The sequence below is a fragment of the Chaetodon trifascialis genome, chromosome 21, assembly GCF_039877785.1.
Source record: "Chaetodon trifascialis isolate fChaTrf1 chromosome 21, fChaTrf1.hap1, whole genome shotgun sequence".
NCBI lineage: Eukaryota > Metazoa > Chordata > Actinopteri > Chaetodontiformes > Chaetodontidae > Chaetodon > Chaetodon trifascialis.
Window position 1 is genome coordinate 11,855,629 of NC_092076.1, and position 20,102 is coordinate 11,875,730.

General features: G+C 42.8%; 1 protein-coding gene across 1 annotated transcript in view; it reads left to right on the forward strand.

The window, feature by feature from the left end:
* The first annotated feature begins 580 nt into the window (after positions 1-580).
* ankfn1b (ankyrin repeat and fibronectin type III domain containing 1b) overlaps positions 581-20,102 on the forward strand; it is a 107,037-nt gene continuing 87,515 nt past the window's right edge. The window contains exons 1-3 of the mRNA XM_070991349.1: positions 581-1,188; positions 8,239-8,420; positions 14,340-14,578. Of these exons, the coding sequence (XP_070847450.1) occupies positions 1,070-1,188; positions 8,239-8,420; positions 14,340-14,578 (540 nt within the window). The 5' untranslated portion in view covers positions 581-1,069. The remainder of the gene's footprint in view (positions 1,189-8,238; positions 8,421-14,339; positions 14,579-20,102) is intronic.

Here is a 20,102-nt window from a genome sequence, read left to right on the forward strand (position 1 = left end):
CTCACTAATGAGCTCTTCACAGAGAGCCCTCCCTCTATGCCTCCTTTCCGTCCTTCCTCATGCACTTCGCCTCTTTTCCTCCCTCACTGCCTCCTTCCTCCCATCATCCTTTTTATTCTTCCGAGTGAATTTCCTCCACAGGGCCACCAGCCGGTCATTCTGGCAAAAACCTCTCTGCTTGTTTTTCATTATTGATGAAATTAGAGTTAAAGAGAGAGCTATCCTTCTACATAGCATACACACACACACAGGCACACACAAACACAAAGACAAACAAGCAGGGGAAGTTAAGGTTGGAGGAGCAGGTGCACTTCAGGTTGAATGTGTGTCTGTGTGTGAATACGTGTATGTGTGCGTGTGTGTGGCGGAGAGAGAGACTGCGATGCACACACAAAGCTCAACCATTGCCACCTGCTCTCCAGTCAAAGCTCGTGCGTGTGTGTGCTCGCTGAGAGTCGAACGGTCGTGTGAAAGAATTCATGCATGAGAGAGATAGTGAGCAAGAGAGAGCGAGCAACACAGACAGTATGCGCTAAAAAAACAGAGAGACATAGAGAGAAAGAGGGGGGTGGGCTTAGATACAAGCATCATAGCAGCTCATATTCTCCCACCAGCTCACAAGAAGACCAACGCTCAGCTGCCACCTCTCTCTCTCTCATTCTCTCTCTCCACCTTCTTGTTTGCTCTCCAGTGAGGAGGCACTCCTCCTGCTGTGTTGATCGGTAGGCAGTTACAAACGTTACTATTTTGAGAGAGTCAGCGTGTGTGCATGTGTGTGTGTTCCGCACGCAGTGGCGACCGATGAAAAGGGGAGAGAGAGGCAGAGCGAGGTCTGGCTTGTTCTTCTGCACATGAAGTGCCGTGCACCAGAAAGGATGAGGGAGCACGGGGAGACTCGGACCCACGGCTGACGCTGAGCCATTGAATCCAGGTAGAAGAAGACAGTAAGTCAGGAGGTCGTGTGCCAAGGAGCTTTGCTGAACAGAGCCAGAAACATTTTTTTTAACGGCTCAAAGGGAAAAAAAGGCTAAAGGAGAGAAGGAGGTGGAGGTGAGCTGAGAGAGGAAAGATGGCGAGTTTTGGGAAACTCACAGACTACTTTAATCGCCGTAAGTCTCAAGAGGAGCTGCGGGTGGGCAGGAGCTCGCAGCGTAGCGGCAGTTACTGCTGCACTGTGGCAGAGGCCAGGTAACCTGTGTGTGTGTGTCTATGTGCATCTGTGTCTGTGCACAAGTATGCCAGGCTACATGGGTGCATGGCACACTATGCATTTGTCGCCATGGTTGTGAACATACATTGTCATGTCCCTTTGTGTTTCTCTTTGTGCAACAAATGGACATGTTGTGTCCTGAAAAAAATACGGCATCATTCGTCATTGTACATCACACACTGTATCTCAGTGTTTTTGTCACAATTTCACGGATTAGACATATTTATTCATATATAATATATTTGATGTGAATTTAACATACAGGACATTTGAGAAAAAAATGGCATTGGTCCCTTCGATTAAAGTCAATCTGAATAAGAATGCAGGCTTGAATAAGTTAATGCTGTTTTTAAAAAGTCTATCGGTGTGTCTCTGCGTCTGCACACAGACAGGACTGTCGGGCATACAGGTGTTTGTATACATGAGTGTGTTTGTGTGTGCCAGTAAGCATGTGTCTGTATGCATGTGTATGCAAGCATTCTGTTACATAAGTGAGGAGGTGCAATCGATGTGTGCTGTCAGGCATGGCGCTGGCTACTATGGATTCTTCCCACTGATGTATTGTTGAATTCAGAGGGTTGTCTGTAGATAAAAACACAAAGGATCAAGTCAATATTCTGGCTACAGAAGAGAAGGGGGGAAGGAATGAGGGAGAGAGTTTTTCTGGGCAAGGGAGTGCATGCTGTCTATTCCAGCAGCATCCTGTCTCATACATCATACGTTCACACTGGGAGCTTCCCAGTGACAACCACAACTCTCTACTGTTAATTATTGAGCAGCAGAGTATGTATCTGTAAGCGCTTTGCTCAAGGGTTGATTGAGCAGTAAGTGTTCAGGAGTGGAAAATGTTCTTCCTTCAGGGTTTATACTCAGTATTTCTAAGGTAGTCAGGGGATTTGGAGCAGCAATCTTAATGCTGTGAGTCCACAGTGTGAAGTGTGTGTCGGACAACGTTAAACCTTAATGTATATAGTATATTGAAAACGTGTAATTGTGAGTTTCTGCTGTGGCGCATTGGTGTTATTTTATCCAAACATGGACGACCTGGACAGTGTCGGATGCACCTTTCTCAGGTGCACTTTTTATATGCCCATGTTCACTTTGTGTCACATAGAAGCTGTTCAAACCTTGCAAACTTCATTTACATGGCTTTACTACATTCTAACACATTCTTGATTTGTGTCACAGCACTGCAACCAGCATCCTAAATGCACCAAGAAAAGTTTGCTTCGCTTGCTGTTTAAGGAGGACCCTCGTGTTTCTCTTTTTACATGCCAGTCCTTACTGGCAACAGTGTCCTTCTAAAAATGAACCCTCAAAAATCCCAACCACCACAACAATAATTCCACGAAATTGTTTTTGAGCTGCTGTTTAATTATATAACCAGGATTAAAGTACAAATCAGAATAGTGAACTCTCTCAGACCTCTCACCAGAACTCTCACCACTGCCGCTACTCGAGACTTTGAAATAATGTCCATCAAAACTCATATCATTCACTTGCAGCACAAGTGTTAACGTGGGTGGACATGTGGTACAAAAAAAGCTCTCAGATTCCCTGCCATTACAAATCCAGCATCTCTCTCATCCCCACAGTGTCTTTGTCTCTGTCTCTCCCACTCACTGTCTCTTTCTCACAAGCCACCCTCTTCCTACGCTGCTCCATCTCTTCCTGTCTTTTCTCTCATCAGACTTCAGTGTTTCTTGTTTGGATTTTTTTTTTTATCGTTCTCTTTCCCTCTCCATCGCCGCTTTGTCTCTCATGCCTGTTCTCTCCACTGTGACATCGTCCAAGAGGGAGCCGGAGGGGGTTTGGCTATCAGAAAATGTGACAAGTCTGTTTGTAGATACTGGACCAGGACAGCTGAGCTCTGCCTTCTTTGTCTCTGATGGAGTAGGAGCAGGAGGAAATGTGCAAAAAAGTCACCAGCTAGTGCAGTGATTAGCTTAGAGATTTATGTTTTACCAAGAAGCTTTTACACGTATGTCTTATGTGCAGAGAAAAGCCGTGACTGAATGGAAACCAGGTCTTCATGGTCTTAGTAATCACCTTCTTCTCATGTTCCAGTCTGGTCTAGCAAGTACCAATGTCACCTGCCACCTTCGACTGAAAGCAATTAATGGCCTGGCTTCTAAAATTAGATTTGCCAAGACCTCACTCTGTACTGTATTCCCACCCCCACAGGCCTGAAAATTCGTCAGACTTCCACACCAGATTTCACTGAGACATTGCTAACGTTTTAATTGGAACTTGGGCCCATATTAACCTTTACTGTCATATCTTTTTTTTATTCTATTGAAATGCTGGGAGACATGTCAACTCGGCAGTTACTTTTAAGTCATCATGTTGGCTATTTTTCTATAACTTTGCTTTCAGCAGCCCAGCTGTGTTTATTTTTTCACTTTTTCACATCCTTTTCAGTCTTTCAGTTTCACTGTGAAGGAGTTTGATTATAGATTACATGCAAATTTACTTCTAAGGCTGTACTAATGTCATTTTTTCTCTTTCAAAGCATCTGTTGAGGTTTTTGAATGTCTGTCATCACATTTTATGATGTCATCACCCCCCCACCCCAAAAAAGAACAACAACAACAACAACAAAAAAAACACTAAAATCCTAGAACAAAATCCTCAATCTGAATAAAGTGATCTAGTGGATTAAATGAATTCATCATCTTCTTTCATCTTTTTTATTAAATCAACTTTCCTTAATGAATTTACCTCATCTGTTTCTGCATCATAAATGCATGTGGGGAGCAGGCTAGTCCAACGAAGGCATACTAATAATATTAGTGTAGCGTAATCTTTACCTGCAACTGTGCAGAAATACTGTGCCTTCTCTGGGATACAGCCAAAATGAACGGTCATAAATCTGTCAGCCCAGAATGTATCATGAGTGATGACGAGTCAGTAATTTAATGAACATGCTAATGTCCTTCATTCTGTAATGTAGAGGGATAAATCTGCAAGCTCGCAATGGCTGACCTTTGCACCTGCCTGTCGCTAAAGCTGCTCAGAACTGCATCATTCAGTCTGTTCAGTCTAGTGACTCTTCGACCAATTTCTATTGATACGTTGAAAGATAAAGACACAGGTTAATGTGTCCTTCTCCTTTGCCTCATAGGGACAGCCTGTACCTCCTACCCTCCTGTCCATGTCTTCCTACTCATGTATAAAAAAGCCACTATCACACTTGACCACACTTGGGTGTTTTATCTGTAGATTACAACTTCCTGAATATCCATTTTGGTGGAGAAGCTGCTGTCTCAAGAAGGTTAGAGGATGGGAAAAAGAAAAGAAAAGATGAGAGGTAAAATGAAAAGAAAGGAAATGTGCAGAAGTAGCTAGAAATCATCTGGAGGAAAGACAAAAGACGTGTAAAGAGAGAGATGAGAACAGATGAAAAAAGAAGCGCAGCGATACAACAGCTGCATTCAAACACTGTGAGAGCACATTAATACTGAATAAGATTTTTAATGAATGGCTCAGTACCAAGCAGAACATTTGGTTTATGAATGAGTAACCATGTGCTATTTAACTGGTTTAATAAATTGAACATTCATTAGTGCTGATGTAGCAGAAGGAGAATATTTAAGATTGGATTTAGAAAAAAAGATTTTAAAAGAAAAGATATATGGTTCTCATTAGTCTGAATTGTTTCAGTCCATGTTAAATCTTAAAATGGTTTAGAGTAATCACAGGACTGTAATTGTCAGGTTCTTGTAGCACAGACGGTTTCATGAAGAAGTGTGTGCGTGACAAGTTGATTCAGCACCATGGATAGTTCCCCCTACAGCCGCATCAAACAGCAGTGCCGCGCACCATCACACAGCATTCATACAGCTACAGGAAACTGATTTCAAGGTGTGGTACGTATGCTGTCATCATTAAAATAGGTCATACATGGCTGTACAAATCTGTTCGTGTGGAAATGGGAGCGAAGCATGTTTTAGCTGGCAGCAAGAAAGAGAACTGAAGCGTTTTGCAAAGTCGTCTGAGTTCTCTTCATTGTCAGTCAAGTAGAGAATGAGATGGAGGGAAGGAACCAAAGAGCCCGAGTGCTCGGAGCATGTGCAGAACCTGTTTCCCTCGCATGTGGGCTTCCTCAAATAGACACATTGTCCTGTGTCGGAAAGTATTCTCACGCAGACTCTATGCTCACACAGAGTGCATTTTCACACGTTCGCATCGCACCGGCATCCTGTAATTCTTTTGCTATATCTCTCCTCTTCATACTCTTAAGCACCTCATCATTATTCTTTTGTTTGTTTGTTTGTTTTTTAAAGCATATTTTATTGTCTCACACACAATGCTTTTGCACACACTGACTCCATGAAAGAAAGTGAGTTGTCTCCCTTGACTGCAACACCAGAGATAATAAATTTGGCAACAGAAAACATGTCATGTATTTGATGCTTACAACTCGGGGCAAGACATTGTTTTTGTTTTCACAAATTGATTGCTGCTGGGAAACAAAAATTAGCCTCTCCTCTCCTCTCCTCTCCTCTCCTCTCCTCTCCTCTCCTCTCCTCTCCTCTCCTCCTGTTTTTGTACACAGAGTCGCTTAGCAACAGGTTTGTAGGATGAGTGAGGCCCAAATTGTCAGAGTGGCCTGGGCCGGCTGTTCAGCCCAGTGTGTTATCGCCATGATGTGCTGGTGGGAGGCCACCAACTGTGTTTGTGCACGCGTGTGTGTGTGTGTTTACCGATGGGTCCCGAGTTACTTCATCTTATGCCAACTGTGTGTGTGTATGCATGTGTGTTTGCTTCAGCCCAAATTTTTATTATGCAAGTCAGTATGGATAGCTGAGGAGTGAGAGACCTGCCTGTTTCTATTATCTTCAAAGTATATGTGTGTTTGTGTGCGTGTGTGTGTGCTACAGCGTATGTGCATGTATACAGTCGCCATCAGCTCCTCCTCTGATATTCAGCAGTACAAAAGCATTATTCATCATCAGACTGGCCTGGGTCCTCCGTGCCTCTGCTTTGAATCTCATTCAGGGATTCACTGATCCCAGGTCAAATATACATGACTGCAACACCCACCTTCACTGTCAGGGGAGTAGTTTAGTAGCTGACAGCGGGCATACTGTATGTCAGTGCTTTACTTCTCAAGCCTGCGGATGTGCTGACTTAGAACAGGCTGTCTGTTTACCTAATAGCTCCCTGGTGATAAATAGCCGACAGCCTGAAAATACAACCTGAGCCAGACATCCAAGGGAGTTGAAAGAGAACTGAAGTGTTCGCTCAAACATCGAATCTTGCTCACAAGTGAAAACATGCTGGGAGTGAGAAGGCTGTTGTTCAGTGTGTAAATACAACTGAATGATGCTGCAGCATTTGATTCTGTCATTAATGAATTAATGATAAATAATCTTCTATTGCAAAGTCAAGCATTTAGGAGATTAGATATTATCACATTCTTAGATCAAAAGATGTATAATTAGCTGGTTTGTATCAGTTAATGATGATGTTTGATGAAATATGCTCATTTGGTGATGTGTGAATTTGTATTGCCACAGTTTGCCAGCACTGTGGCCGCTTTGGCCACATATGAGACATTTATAAGCCATCACAGTTTTATATTGTATTTCAGCTAAAATTAGGTGTACTGTCTCCTATTCACATTCTTGGACAGAGTTAGATAATGAGATCGGTACCACTCTCGTGCCTGTCTGAAGTTGTAACCAGTAGGTGGTTAGCTTAGCTTAGCGTAAGGACTGGAATCATGGGGGGAACTGGAGTCTTGTCATCACCATGAAGTTGCCAGGAGGTCCTGGCCTGGCCATGACGTCCTGTTTCCATATTTTTTCAGTCTTTGTGCTAAGCTAAGCTGTCTCCAAGCTCCAGCTTCATATTTAATGAACTGAGATATCAATCTTCGTATATGAACTTGAATGACTTCGTTTGCTGTGTCCTAATCTGCCACTGATGCTTTTGTCAGAATCAAAATGAGACAAATGCGTCTCTCTCACCATCTTAATATCAGCTCCACTACCTTCACAGAAAAACCCAGCTCACTGAAAATGTCAGGACATGTCAGGCTGGGGGAACTCAGCCTGGGATCATGTGTCCTATACCCGAACTTGTCACGCAAGAGTCTGGAGATGAGACATCCTCCACGTCTGCCGGGCTGACTCTGATGTCTGCAATGCTGGCCATGTTTCACTGAATTTGACCACATCAAACTGATCAGAGCCGGCATTGGAAGGGGATTCGTGTAATATTCACATCTATTGTAAAGTAATATTGGAAATCTAGAAAAAGTCTTATGTGTTCGCTGCTTGCCTAAAAGGTTTGAACAATATATTTTCTTCTGCTTAAAGATGAACCAGTGACAGAAAAACACTCCAGTAAAACAAAGGCCGTTATTTCTATCTCTGTTTACCTCAATGCTGAAAAACACCCATTTGTGTGAAAATACACGTACATACAAAAGCCACCTCAAAACATGCAACAAATAGGTATTTAGAACATACATCACATCTCATCATTTATATATTGGGATTATTTGACTTTGTTATAGCTCGTCACAAATTCCATTATTAAGCCAGTCTTGTGATTGTGGCTATTGATTAGTCCCCCCCTGGAGAGTGTGTGGTATCACCTGCTGTGAAAGAAAGACAATTTAAATTGGTTGTGTTCCAAATAGCTTTCAGCTTGATTATACTGAGGTGGAAGTCATTTCACTATTGATCAGTACAGCTGCTCTCTTGCTGCTCATTAACTCCAAGATGTCTGTGTGTGCGTGTGTTTATGTGTACCAGTGTTGGTCTGTGTGTATGGGTGGCTGTTTGCGTACATGTGCTGGTGTTGTATTGCACATTGATAGCTTAAATGCCTACAGTCCTCTCTGTGCAAAAACACATTCAGTGTAATACATTCCATTACATTTATCTGGGGCTTATGTAAGAAACATTGTATCCACCATCGGACGTTGTGCAACCAATAGCATGTTGTCGTTAGGTGCAGTAAATAGTGGAAACATGGCGCTCCATGTAATTGTCTTATCTACACTGTCCAACCAGGTCGCTGGAAAGGAAGCTGCAGAGACCCCTACTGGCTAAGTCCCGCACTCTTCCCAGCATCCCCCAGTCTCCCACAGTCTCCAGGGTGCATCACTCTGATCTCATTGGTGGGAGCCCACCTCGCATGAAGAACCCACCCACTGACACCAGCCACCCAACGGCCTGCACTCTGCCACCTGCAGGTAAAGATAAAATGGAAGCTGACAACTAAAAAAACCACAGTGTTTGGTTGGTTTTTTTTTTTTTTTTTTTTCAATTTTCATTTCCTGGGGAATGTGTGCGTGCTTACCAGAACAGCAGCAGGCCACTTTGTAGAACTGACTGCATCTGTGTGATTCTTTCATCTCCTCTGTTTGTTTATCCGTTCATTTGTTCACATAATATCTCCAGCAAATCACTAATCCGATTTTGACAAAGCCTGAACAAATTCTCTCAAATCTCCCCCAAATGCACTCCAGTACACAATTATGGCAAAAGATTTCTTGTCGTCCTTAAATTGGTCTTTCTGTCTGACTTGTGTTGTAGGAAACAGGAAGACAGTTTCGCTTTAGCAGCAGATTCTTACTGATTCACCAATAATCACTTTATGTTTTCATAGCTGCGATAGTCCCGTAAATGGCTAAATTACCAGCACTGTTTGATGCATTTGGTTTCTGGGAGACAGTCTGCTGTTTTTCTGACCTGTTAATTGTGTGTGCCTCTTGAACTCCTGATCAGAGAAGTGTGTTGGGCTGGAGATGCGAGAGGAATGATTCCACTAAAGCTTAGAATGAAGTCCTCTTAGATATGTCAATCACATCCCATTTCCCTTTCCTATCAAACTTCCACAAATGCCTTCTTTGATATTTCCATCTCCTGATGGAGAGCACACAGCACCTAGCTATAAACACCATTCCTTCACCTGAGAGAGGAAACTGACATGGTGAATCCTGAAGCTGAAACCTGCTGGCAGAGATAGCTTTGAAAACATTATAGGTGCTGAAGATTTTATGTGAAAGCAAACCCTACAGTAGGCCTTGGTGTAACACTTAGATTTATACAGATCAAAAAGGAGCTTTTCCGTAACGCCTCCAGAGTCCCAGATGTTCAAAACACAAGGCACTAAGAAAGAAATGACTTAATAAATAGAATTAATTTGATCTAATGAATGAACACACATGAGGTTTCTAATAAAAACAAAAAAAATTAGAGCCAAGAATTTGTCAAATATTCACCTGAGCATATCATAAGGAAATGAAACCTGGAGCTTGGTCTTAAGCAGTTTCAGAAGTGACCTACATACAGTATGTTTTAATACATTCATAATTTCTCAGTGGATAATTAAACATCAGATGCTGCTTCCAGCACCTCTCACAATTTTCCAAAGTGGGTCATTTGAAAAGTAATCTCTCCAACTAACGATGCACCAATGCCACTTCTGTTCAGACCAAGAACAATTCTTACATTTGAGTACTTGCCTATACCAAGTATTGATATGAGTACTTAATAATACCGTTACATTTCTAACATGCTCAGCACACACGCACTTCTGGTCCAGTACAGTTGGAACCAGTAGAGTGGGTTTTTTTCTGTGTCAGTGAAGTGTCTCTTGATGGCTGCAGCTGAGGTTCCCTTCACTGATCTGATGCCATAGTCCTCGTCTGTTTCTGTGATTTAAAGTCTCTGAAGCACGGTTGCAGCAGGAATCTGATGCACTTTTCTGTCCACTGGTGAACGGTGAGATTACGGTGGAGGGAGCTTATATTAATATTCCAAATATTCAGCTTCTGCTTGATGAGAGACTGTTTGGTAATATGGATTTGGTGATGGCTGGGAATCTCATACCACTGAGAAGTATCATCTACATCTGACAATGGCTTCTCAGCAGGTGCAATGCACTGGGTAAGAGCATCTGTTGTTTTTACTGCCCTTTGTTGGTTGGTTGGTTGGTTGGTTGGTTGGTTGGTTGGTTGGTTGGTTGGTTGGTTGCTAGCATTAGCAAACTCCTCGAACTCTGCTTTTATCAAATTGCTTGTTTAAGGCGCTACTTTTCACCTCTCCTCCTGACAATTTAGCAGAGCATAGTTTGCAGTCTGCTCTACATTGTTGTCATTGGTTATCTTAAAATATCTCCAAACTGCTGACATTGCTCATCCTCCACCTACCCACTCAACTGATGAGAGGTTAATGCCACATTGCTGTAAAGTGGCGGCGAGTGTCGTTATATCAGTGTAGTTTAATGACAACAGTTACGAATACATGAGCACAGTATCAGCCTGGATACTGGTGTTGGTGTGTTCCTATCTTCAGCCCTTTTAACTCCACATCTGAGACATGGACACACTCATCAAATGTCAGCAAGCCAGTATCTATCTTGTCAGACTGCCCAGCTGTAGAGTCAGAGCATGATCGTTCAGGTTAACCGTCCTTACACACCCTTCTCCTCATTCACAGGCAAGACACGCAACAGTCAACAGTGATCTGTCACTGCTGACTGACGTCGCTCCGCTCACCTTGATCAAAGCTCCCCACCAGATGGATGAGAATTGTCGCATTTCAAGTGCTGGGAAAAGGGAAAATGCTGTGTTATTATCATCCTTATTTGTGATGTTTAATACAATAGAAGCTAGCAAAGGAGGCTTACACACACACCCTCAGCCCTCTGCTTCCTGAAACCGCACTCTGTCCTCTGTGTAGCTTTTGAGAAAGAATAAAAGTGCCACTCTACAAAGACGGCAAAGACACGGCAAACATCAGAGAAAAGGAACTTATTAAAGTAAGGCAAAAGTCTTCCACTTGAAGTAAACCAAAGTCCCGCTGGATTCACAGGGAGACAGGCAGCAACATGGGAGGTAGCAACCTCGAAATAAACTGAAACACTCTCAAAGTTTTCACAATTACAAAAACAATACAATACAACGGGGTTCAGGGCGTTCAATCGATCGCAACTGGACTTTGTCAGTTTGTCTTGGAAGACGTTTCACCTCTCATCCGAGCAGGCTTCATCAGTTCATGCGCACCGGACTAGATAGGACAGCTCTAGTCCAATGAAATGGTGTTAGGTTCAAGTATTTATCCTCTGAGTGAGGCCAACCCCCAAAACCAAGGATGGTATCACTCTATTGTGAGGCAAACGATCCCCCATTAAGGCGGGGTAGGATGCGACCCTTGGGTGTCATACACCAGATTGTTCTTCTGAGTATGAGGTGTCCGGTCTTTGGGGTGCACCAGTCTTTGTCAACCCTAACCGGGATGTTGTGTTTGTTAAAGATTCGCCTGAGTATCAGAGAACATTTCAAACCTGGGAACACTCTCAGACAAAGACTGGTGTACCCCAAAGACCGGACACCTCATACTCAGAAGAACAATCTGGTGTATGCAGTCCAGTGCAGTGAGGAATGCACAGACTTATATATTGGGGAAACAAAACAGCCACTGAGCAGACGCATGGCACAACACAGAAGAGCTAACTCTTCAGGTCTAGACTCAGCTGTTTACCTGCATCTCAAGGAGGAAGCACACTCCTTTGAGGATAAAAATGTGCATATTCTGGACAGAGAAGACAGATGGTTTGAAAGAGGAGTGAGAGAAGCCATCCATGTCAAGGTTGAAAAACCATCTCTGAACAGAGGGGGAGGTCTGAGACACCACCTATCTCCCACATACAATGCTGTCCTTTCATCTCTTCCAAAGAGATTCAAAAACTTAGCCTCTGAAAATAAACAACAAAGCCATTCACACATGGCTCAAGGAGCCTCCCAATGACAAGAATTGGACACTAACGAGGCAGACGACTGTCGTTGACACCCAAGGGTCGCACCCTACCCCGCCTTAATGGGGGATCGTTTGCCTCACAATAGAGTGATACCATCCTCGGTTTTGGGGGTTGGCCTCACTCAGAGGATAAATACTTGAACCTAACACCATTTCATTGGACTAGAGCTGTCCTATCTAGTCCGGTGCGCATGAACTGAGGAAGCCTGCTCGGATGAGAGGTGAAACGTCTTCCAAGACAAACTGACAAAGTCCAGTTGCGATCGATTGAATGCCCTGAAGCTTACAATGACCTGGATGAATGAGAATATTCACAGGCAATACAATACAACCTTCTTTTTGTGCTAATCCCAGAGCCACCATGTAGCCCCAACATTAAATTTGACCATAAATAAACTATAGATTATCACCAGGCGACCGAAAGGTAAATCTTCACTCCAGCACACCAAAAGCAAGCAGGAATGAATTCAGCGTAAAAAGCCTGTTTTGAAACAGTTTTTCACGTTCATCTCCTTGTAGTCTAAGCGCCAAATACACGAAAGCAAATTTGCCTTTCGTTTAGATTTAATTAATAATCATCACTTAATTGGATCCCCTTCTTGATTAAGACTCATCATGAAAACAGCGTGCAGTGATTAATGAAAGACGGAAACATAAAGACAGAGTAAAGCTGCTTTCTGCAGGACACTTTCTCTTTCTGTCCCTGTCCCTTCCACCTGCTCTCCTTTCCTTCCACTGTCCCACCATCCCTCTTGTTTGGACTCTGAGATTGTGATGTCCTCAGTAAACCTTTTAGTAGAAGAGCACTGAGCCGTCCCCACCCCTGACGGCTCTAATCCAATAAATCTTTACTGTTAGTACTTCTAACAGTCTTAGACTTCATGGCATCGTCTATAATTGGTTTATCAAGCCCAAGTGCTTCCATTTCATGCCCTGACTTCACCTGCCCGAGTCTGTCCGTTTTCCCTTACCCCACTGCTGTCTGTTGCAAATATCAAATTTAGAGAGTCTTTGGTCTCACGTGGCCCCTTGTTGCCTGGCAACCACTGTCATCGACCATGATGCTCCCTTTCTCTGTCTGTCTTTATCTCTCCAGTAGCTGAGACAACTTTTTTTTTTTAATTCAAGTTGTTTAATAACCGAGGTACGCTTCATTCACAGATTTAAGCGACATCCCTTAATAGTGACAAGCATGCCTCAGAGCTTGAATTGGGAGTTGCTCTCCAGTCATTTTGTTGCAGTGTAATTTGGCTCAGTGTTGGAAAGCAGATGCATGCTGGCTGCTGCTCAGACAGTGGAACTGACAGTGTAATATTTCACACACTGAAAGTCATTCATAAGCACACAAAAAAGCAGCCACTGTCAAAAGACCTGCTGTTGAAACCGTTTGATTAAGTATGTCATTACAAGGCAATTCTAAAAGGCTTAATATAGATGTGTCCTGAGTACATAAGTTAGACAAAACACCCAACAGTAACTTCAGAAACTTGATGGGTTAGTCTATAAAAAGTTTTGTTTGCTTGACACTTTGCCTAAAACTAAGAAGACAACTTCTTTTTGCATTTAGGTAATGTTAGTTTCAGTAGAATCGACAACCATGATTGGATATCTCAATAAAAATTAACCATATTTTGATTTGTGAACACAGAATTTGTCATCGTGATTCAGTATTTGTGGCAGGTCGAGCCTTTAACTTTCACCGCATGTGACTCCACAATGTCCCTCGTCTTGATGGACAGAGTTGCTGTAGCTTACCCAGCATGCATCAGGTGCTGTAAGTAACTGAAAGGCCTGTGAGTGTTTTATGAGTGCAGTTAGTCAGGCTTTGGACGTCTGACAGGACAGCTGAGGAACATCAAATGCAGAGTGATGGAAGTCAGTTGTGATTAGTGCAGCTGAGCTTCGCCCTGACAGTACACATCCGTCTCTGCTGTGAGAGCTCATCCTGGCAGGAAAAACACCACTGTCGCTGTAAATTTGTTCCTTCCTCTGCATTTTACACGAGGCAATCGTTTCTGTGGAGCGCGCAGAATCATAATCGAGTTGTTAAGGAGGACGGCTGGGAGTCATGTTTGGGTGTAAAATATTTCACCTTAAAATGAAGCTTAATTACATTCAGGAAATATTTTATGGCCGGCACTAGTGGAGGACACTTGACAATTTGTGGAGAGAGTTTGCAGTAATTATGTGACAGAAACAAACATTCATTTCATTCATGTCCAATCTGTCCTCTCATATATCTCCTTCTGTGTCCTGTCTCCTTCCTTTTTGTCTGTTACCTTGTTCCCTTCCTGACTGCACGCTAATAAAATTAGTCTTTTTTGTTCCTCCCACCTCCTCTCCTCCAGGGGAACTGTGGCGCTTGGAGGATGACATGGAGGGCGAAGATGAGCCTGGGCACGGCGGGTGCACTGAGGTCCGCCCTCGCTCCCAGTCGCCCTTTTCCCACTTCCGGGCGCGAGCTGCCTACCTCCGCAAGAGCGTGTCTGCAGACGACCACTTGGACATCGGCTCGGACTACAACTCTGGGACTGCAGTGGAGGGCAAGCCAACCCGTGGCAGCAAGGGCAAGCTGAAGAGAAAGTTTGTAAGTTTGACTCCTTGTTTCTTATTTTTTGCTAAGATGACAAACAAAGAAATCCCCTTTCTTTGTTTCTATTCAGTAATGAGTGGCCAAATCCTGAAACACTGAAGCATTTTGGCTGAACTGCAGCTTCACTGTTAGCACACAGCGGCACAGTATCACCCTTGGCTGTGGCTCAGACAGAAGTGTTGGGAGGAATGAAGGTGGTCCCTCAGAGGCTGCTGCAGTACAAATGGTCATTTGGAAGAACATGGCTTAAGTTTTGCTGTGAGAACGTCATGCAGACATTCACAGCAGCTTTCACATGAAGACACCAACACAAGTCTCTCTGTACTTCACGTCTGTCTGTTTTTCTCTCACAATCTCTCTTGCTCCCTTTATCTTTAAGCTACCTTTTTTAACAATTGGCCTCATCTGCCCCACTTGCAGCTCAGCGCCTATTGTCTGATCCTATGACAGCACCATATAAATCTCACTTTTCGTCCCGAGGGGAGTGCCCTTTAAGGGATGCTTCAGACGTTTTTTTATTTGTTTATTTTAACAGCTCGTCAGACAACGATTGACAATGACAAACATTTTTACCGCAGCATAGCCCACAAGAAAAGTTCATTCTAAATTAATTTGTTCCTGGTTAATGAAGCTCAGCCCCTACAAAATCAATTTAATGGCAAAGCTACTTCTGTGTGTGTGTGTGTGTGTGTGTGTGTGTGTGTGTGTGTGTGTGTGTGTGTGTGTGTGTGTGTGTGTGTGCGTGTGTGCGTGTGTGTGAGTATGAGTAAGAACACCAGGAAAAAAACTTGTGCTAACTGAAACAAAGGCTGTAATTACACAGAACTATTATCGCTCCAATTCTAAAGTTTCAACAATTAGAATATCATCAATCAAGCTGCTAACATTGGCAAACCAGAGCTACTGGCTAGTTTCCATTTTCTCAAACTGTCAGGCCCCAAAGTTTTCCATATTCTACCTAACTGTGCAAGAATAATTGTCTTACTAGATGTGACTAGATTGAAATAAGTCTTTTAATTTTAATTTGTTTGTATACTTAGAATTAGCTTATTGTGTTTTTCATTGGATGTTTTGTGGTCAGCCAGACATGAACAGCAGGCTCGGTGAGTGTACATTAAAGATTGAAGACCTCATATTGTCGCTTGGCCACTGGATCAGGTAACTGGAGACCTCATTACCAGCATGAGCTTTGTAATTGATTCTCCTGTGTCTTAGGTGCAACTGGACACCAGCATAGGCAGGGGGACAGTGGTGGCACTGGGTAGTTTCTTTCTATAGTGCAGTGCTTGCTCGATGTGGATGGAGAGGAGGTATCGCGCTGATGAGGAAGTCATTTTTGAGATATAATCATCAGACAGAAGTGTTTGAAAGAAGCGTCTGGATTTCAAATGGAATCGACTCGTCAGAGCTGGAAGAGACATTTCTTTTATCACTCATGAACCAGCTGGAGTTCGGGCGCTTTGTGTGTATGATCAAAGGGCAAAGTCAGACCTGGAGATTTTGAGCTGAGCTGAAAAGACAAGAAAGAGGTTCTTTATAGCAACTTCTATAACAGTTCAACATTTTGACCCGAACAGTCAAGCGTACCTGTTGATATAATGGGGACAGCACTGGATCTGATGACCTGCCGCACGTGTTTTAGGGTGAGATGTCACGCTGTCTTGTCTTGTAATAGCACACAGCATTAAAATGCATTATTGATGGGTTATTCCTGTGCTGTGATATCAAAATATAGCACCACGTCCAACAGTTTATACTGGTACACCATATGATATATGTGGGGGCTGCTTTTGTTAGACTCCACAGGGATGCAATTTGGCCAGCCAGATGAAATAAGACAGGTTTGTTCCTGTGTTCAGTTCTTTTTATCTATTTTTGGAATTTGGGAGAAAAACACAGCATCTTTTTTTTCACTGTAGGAAAGTTTTTTATGTCTATGATATAATTCATTCATGCTGCCTGTCTTCTCTCTGTCTGTCTCAGTCAGCCTCTTTTTCTTGTCCTTTCTCTGCACAAAAGCTGCAGTGTTGGCATGTTGGTTATGGATGCAAGAAGAATACATTAAGAGTGCCTCAATGTTGCGCATTACTTATATGCTCTTGCTTCATGAAAATTAGAGTGACAAAAACAACTGCGGCTTAGCCCGCTGGCTCACGCAAACAGCAGTTGTGCTGCAGTGTTATAACATGGACGTGTGTTACTCCGGAGGCTGACAGTGACACAGCAGCGCAGCAATGCCTTAATATTAGAGCAGTGGTGCAGCAGCACAAACTGAGTTATACTGCAGAATGGTGTGCTGCTGTGTGTTAAATACACATCTGCCGTGTAATAAGAAGACATAGATTTGATCAACGTGTGTGGTAAGACGCTATAATCTTGGTAAAGAAAGTGCAGGTGTAGGTACAAAGTGTGTGTGGATTACCTCTATGAAAAGGAAAAGGAGGGAGGGAGAATGCAACCCCATGTTTGTATGGCTGCCAAACTGTGCATTACTGTGAAAGTTAATTATCCACCATAACAGCATCATCTCATCTCCAGCAACTTTCCCTCTCAAGTATCACACTCAGAGGGCTGCAAATCTTCTGTGCTCAAGGTCACACCTCTCTACTTCTGGAGCGCACCGCCCAACAAAGCCGTTTTTCTTTTGCATCTGAGGATGAAATAGCAATCATTCCCCATATGATTCCTACAAAATAAGCAGCTTGTGACTTCACAAGAGCTTCTTTAATCTTTGCCAAGCTGACAGAGACTGTATGCAAGTACTCACCAGTACTTGACTTGCCTATGTGAATGCACAGCATAACAATGTGGGCTTAAGTGCACAGCTAAAAGCATGAGCTTGCTACAAAACTTTAACAGTATTTGTATTGATTTGATTTGTATTTGTATGAGAATTGACCAACTTCTATGTTTACAGTCAAATATCTCTGTAGGAGTGGAGAGTGGTTGTTTCATGTCTGCCTGTCTGTGTGTATGTGACTTTAGTATCAGGTATATCTAGCCAGCACTGTCTCCCATTGTCACGCTGTAAACAATGGTGCCTGCAGAACAGCCAGAATTTGTCACCCGCTAATGTTGCTCGCTTCAGATCAAGTCACACCTCATTCCTCATACTGTACTTCTTCAGTTTTGGTTTGACATCTGGGCCCTGATCTGAAGTCACCTTCATGCTCCTGGAAGCATTTTGAGAAGATGGCAAATTATACCTGAAGGAATTATAAAAAGACTAAACTTTTTCCAGAGACAAAACTTGTGCCTTACTGTAGTCACGAGTCTTTTCTGAGGTGATGATACCATTGTGCCTCATATGAACAGTCAAATACATTCAAGGTTTATTGTTTTCATCAATCATAATGTAATCTCATGAGATAATGCAGTTTAATCATATTGGATTTATTTTAAATGAGTTTGCTAGGGTGAGTAACTAAGTGAAAATCTGTTTACCGCTCTAAATAATGTGTGTGTGTGTGTGTGTGTGTGTGTGTGTGTGTGTGTGTGTGTGTGTGTGTGTGTGTGTGTGATTTTTATTCCTGTATAAATGTGCCTGAGGGTGTAAATGCGCTCAAACCTTAACAGCGGCAAGCTAAGGGGTTGAGTATCCACCTAATCAAAGTACAGAGCGTATCATTTCTGTTGATTGAATGGATGTAGCTACATAATGCTTTGTTCGTGCTTATTTGCAGCACTTCAGTCTGACACACTCTCTGTTGGCTAGATGACTCACAAAGTTCCTCTATTACATGAAACGAGGGGAGTCCATTTCCTTCCATTTATTCATAAACCACGGATGCAAATTGTTATTTGTCATAATTTCCTGCTTAACTAGAAACCCACAGGAAACACCACAAGACCAATTTCAAACAGATCATGTACATAAATACATACTCACACACATTCAGGCTGCTTTGTACAGTACTGGCAGGAAACTCAGTGGTATCCAGTTTGTCCAATGAGGCGAATGATATTCAGTATGTTGCTTTGTTTCAAAGGCTCTTGGTCATCCAAACTGGTTTAAGAGATATGTCACTGTTCCCTGTGGTTAAGCTCTGTCCCTCCTTGTGATCATTAATGCTGTGAGAAAACAGGCACAGAGTGTGTGCTCATCATCGCTCATCATCATTCATAAACACATACATCACACACACGAAAGATAGCCAGAGAGCATCTTGGGTAAATCCAGATATCAGATATTGAAATGGCATTGGTGAGGTTTTAATGGAGAGCTGAGAAGTGATACAGTTTTGGGACTTCTGGAGACTGTCTTACGACATGATCTGTTTTTAAATCAGCGCATTTGCCTCTCGAACAAGAGAGCATTCACCTGAGGTACTGGCCGAGGGGACCTATTCAAAGATTTCCATCTATAGCACTAAGGTTTCTGCAAAGCGACTGCTTTATATTTGAAAAAGAAAAAGGCTCTACTCAGCCTGGCCATCTGTTCACAAAATGTCTTCAATGATTCTGAAATCCAAGAATATAGACTCTATTGTGCTGCATCGAAGAAAGAGAATCATCCTTACAGTCTGAAATGAGCTCTGTGCTTGACAGCAGTTAAGTTGTTTATTTCACCATCTGTTTCAACTGGTTTTGTGCTTAAGACAACTTTTTTTGGATGCAATGTGTTGTTTTTGCAATGAATCATGGGGCTTTTCATTTGTCTTCATTGACTAAGTCACCATCTGATGCATCCTCAGATGGCATTTAAACAACATGGATGTCAACGTGGATTGCAGTGAATGATTTTCTTATTGGTGGATACAGTGGGTTGAAGGTGGCTTAGAGCTAGATATTCGTGTCGACTGGGATTGACTCTGTGGGATTCACTGTATTAGTAACCTTTTCAGATTACAGGAAGTTACTTGATTCAACAGCAACATGAGTACAATTATAGTGCATTATGGAGCTTTAACAGTCGCTCTGCTCATGCTTGAACAAAAGGTGTACAGCCTATTCTGATTTCCGAATGCTGGTTGACATGAAATGACCAGAAAAATGTCTGCCACTCATCAGGCGCTGAAGTCATAAATGGATAATATAAGTTGCAGCTAAAGCTGAGTGACCCTGAAGCACTCAGTGCACTAAAGGACCCTTTTTTATTATGATTATTGAAAATGATAATTAATGCTTTCTACAGAATGAGGGTTTGTTAACTGCTACCACTTAAAACTGTTATGATAACATGGACACTCAATATTCTTATACAGAGTCGTGTGTATTAGTGTTTGTGTTACGATGCGAACAGCAGGGAGGTGTAGTGGAGGGTCTCAGCGTGCACAGCCACCTAATTCTCTCATTAAAAGGTAGTGGTTGTTGCTAGCGGCACGCTAGTTTAATACCAGCTAAGGGTCCGGATTGGGTGGGGTCCTTTGGAGCATTATCATAAAATGTGATTGTACAGAAAGTACACACTTTGGGTTCATGAGAGGGCATTAGCACATTGAATTCTGGGATAATTAGCCTGATGATGTGGCCCACGTGGAGTCAGGGGAAGGCATGTGATGAGAACTCCTCCAAGCTT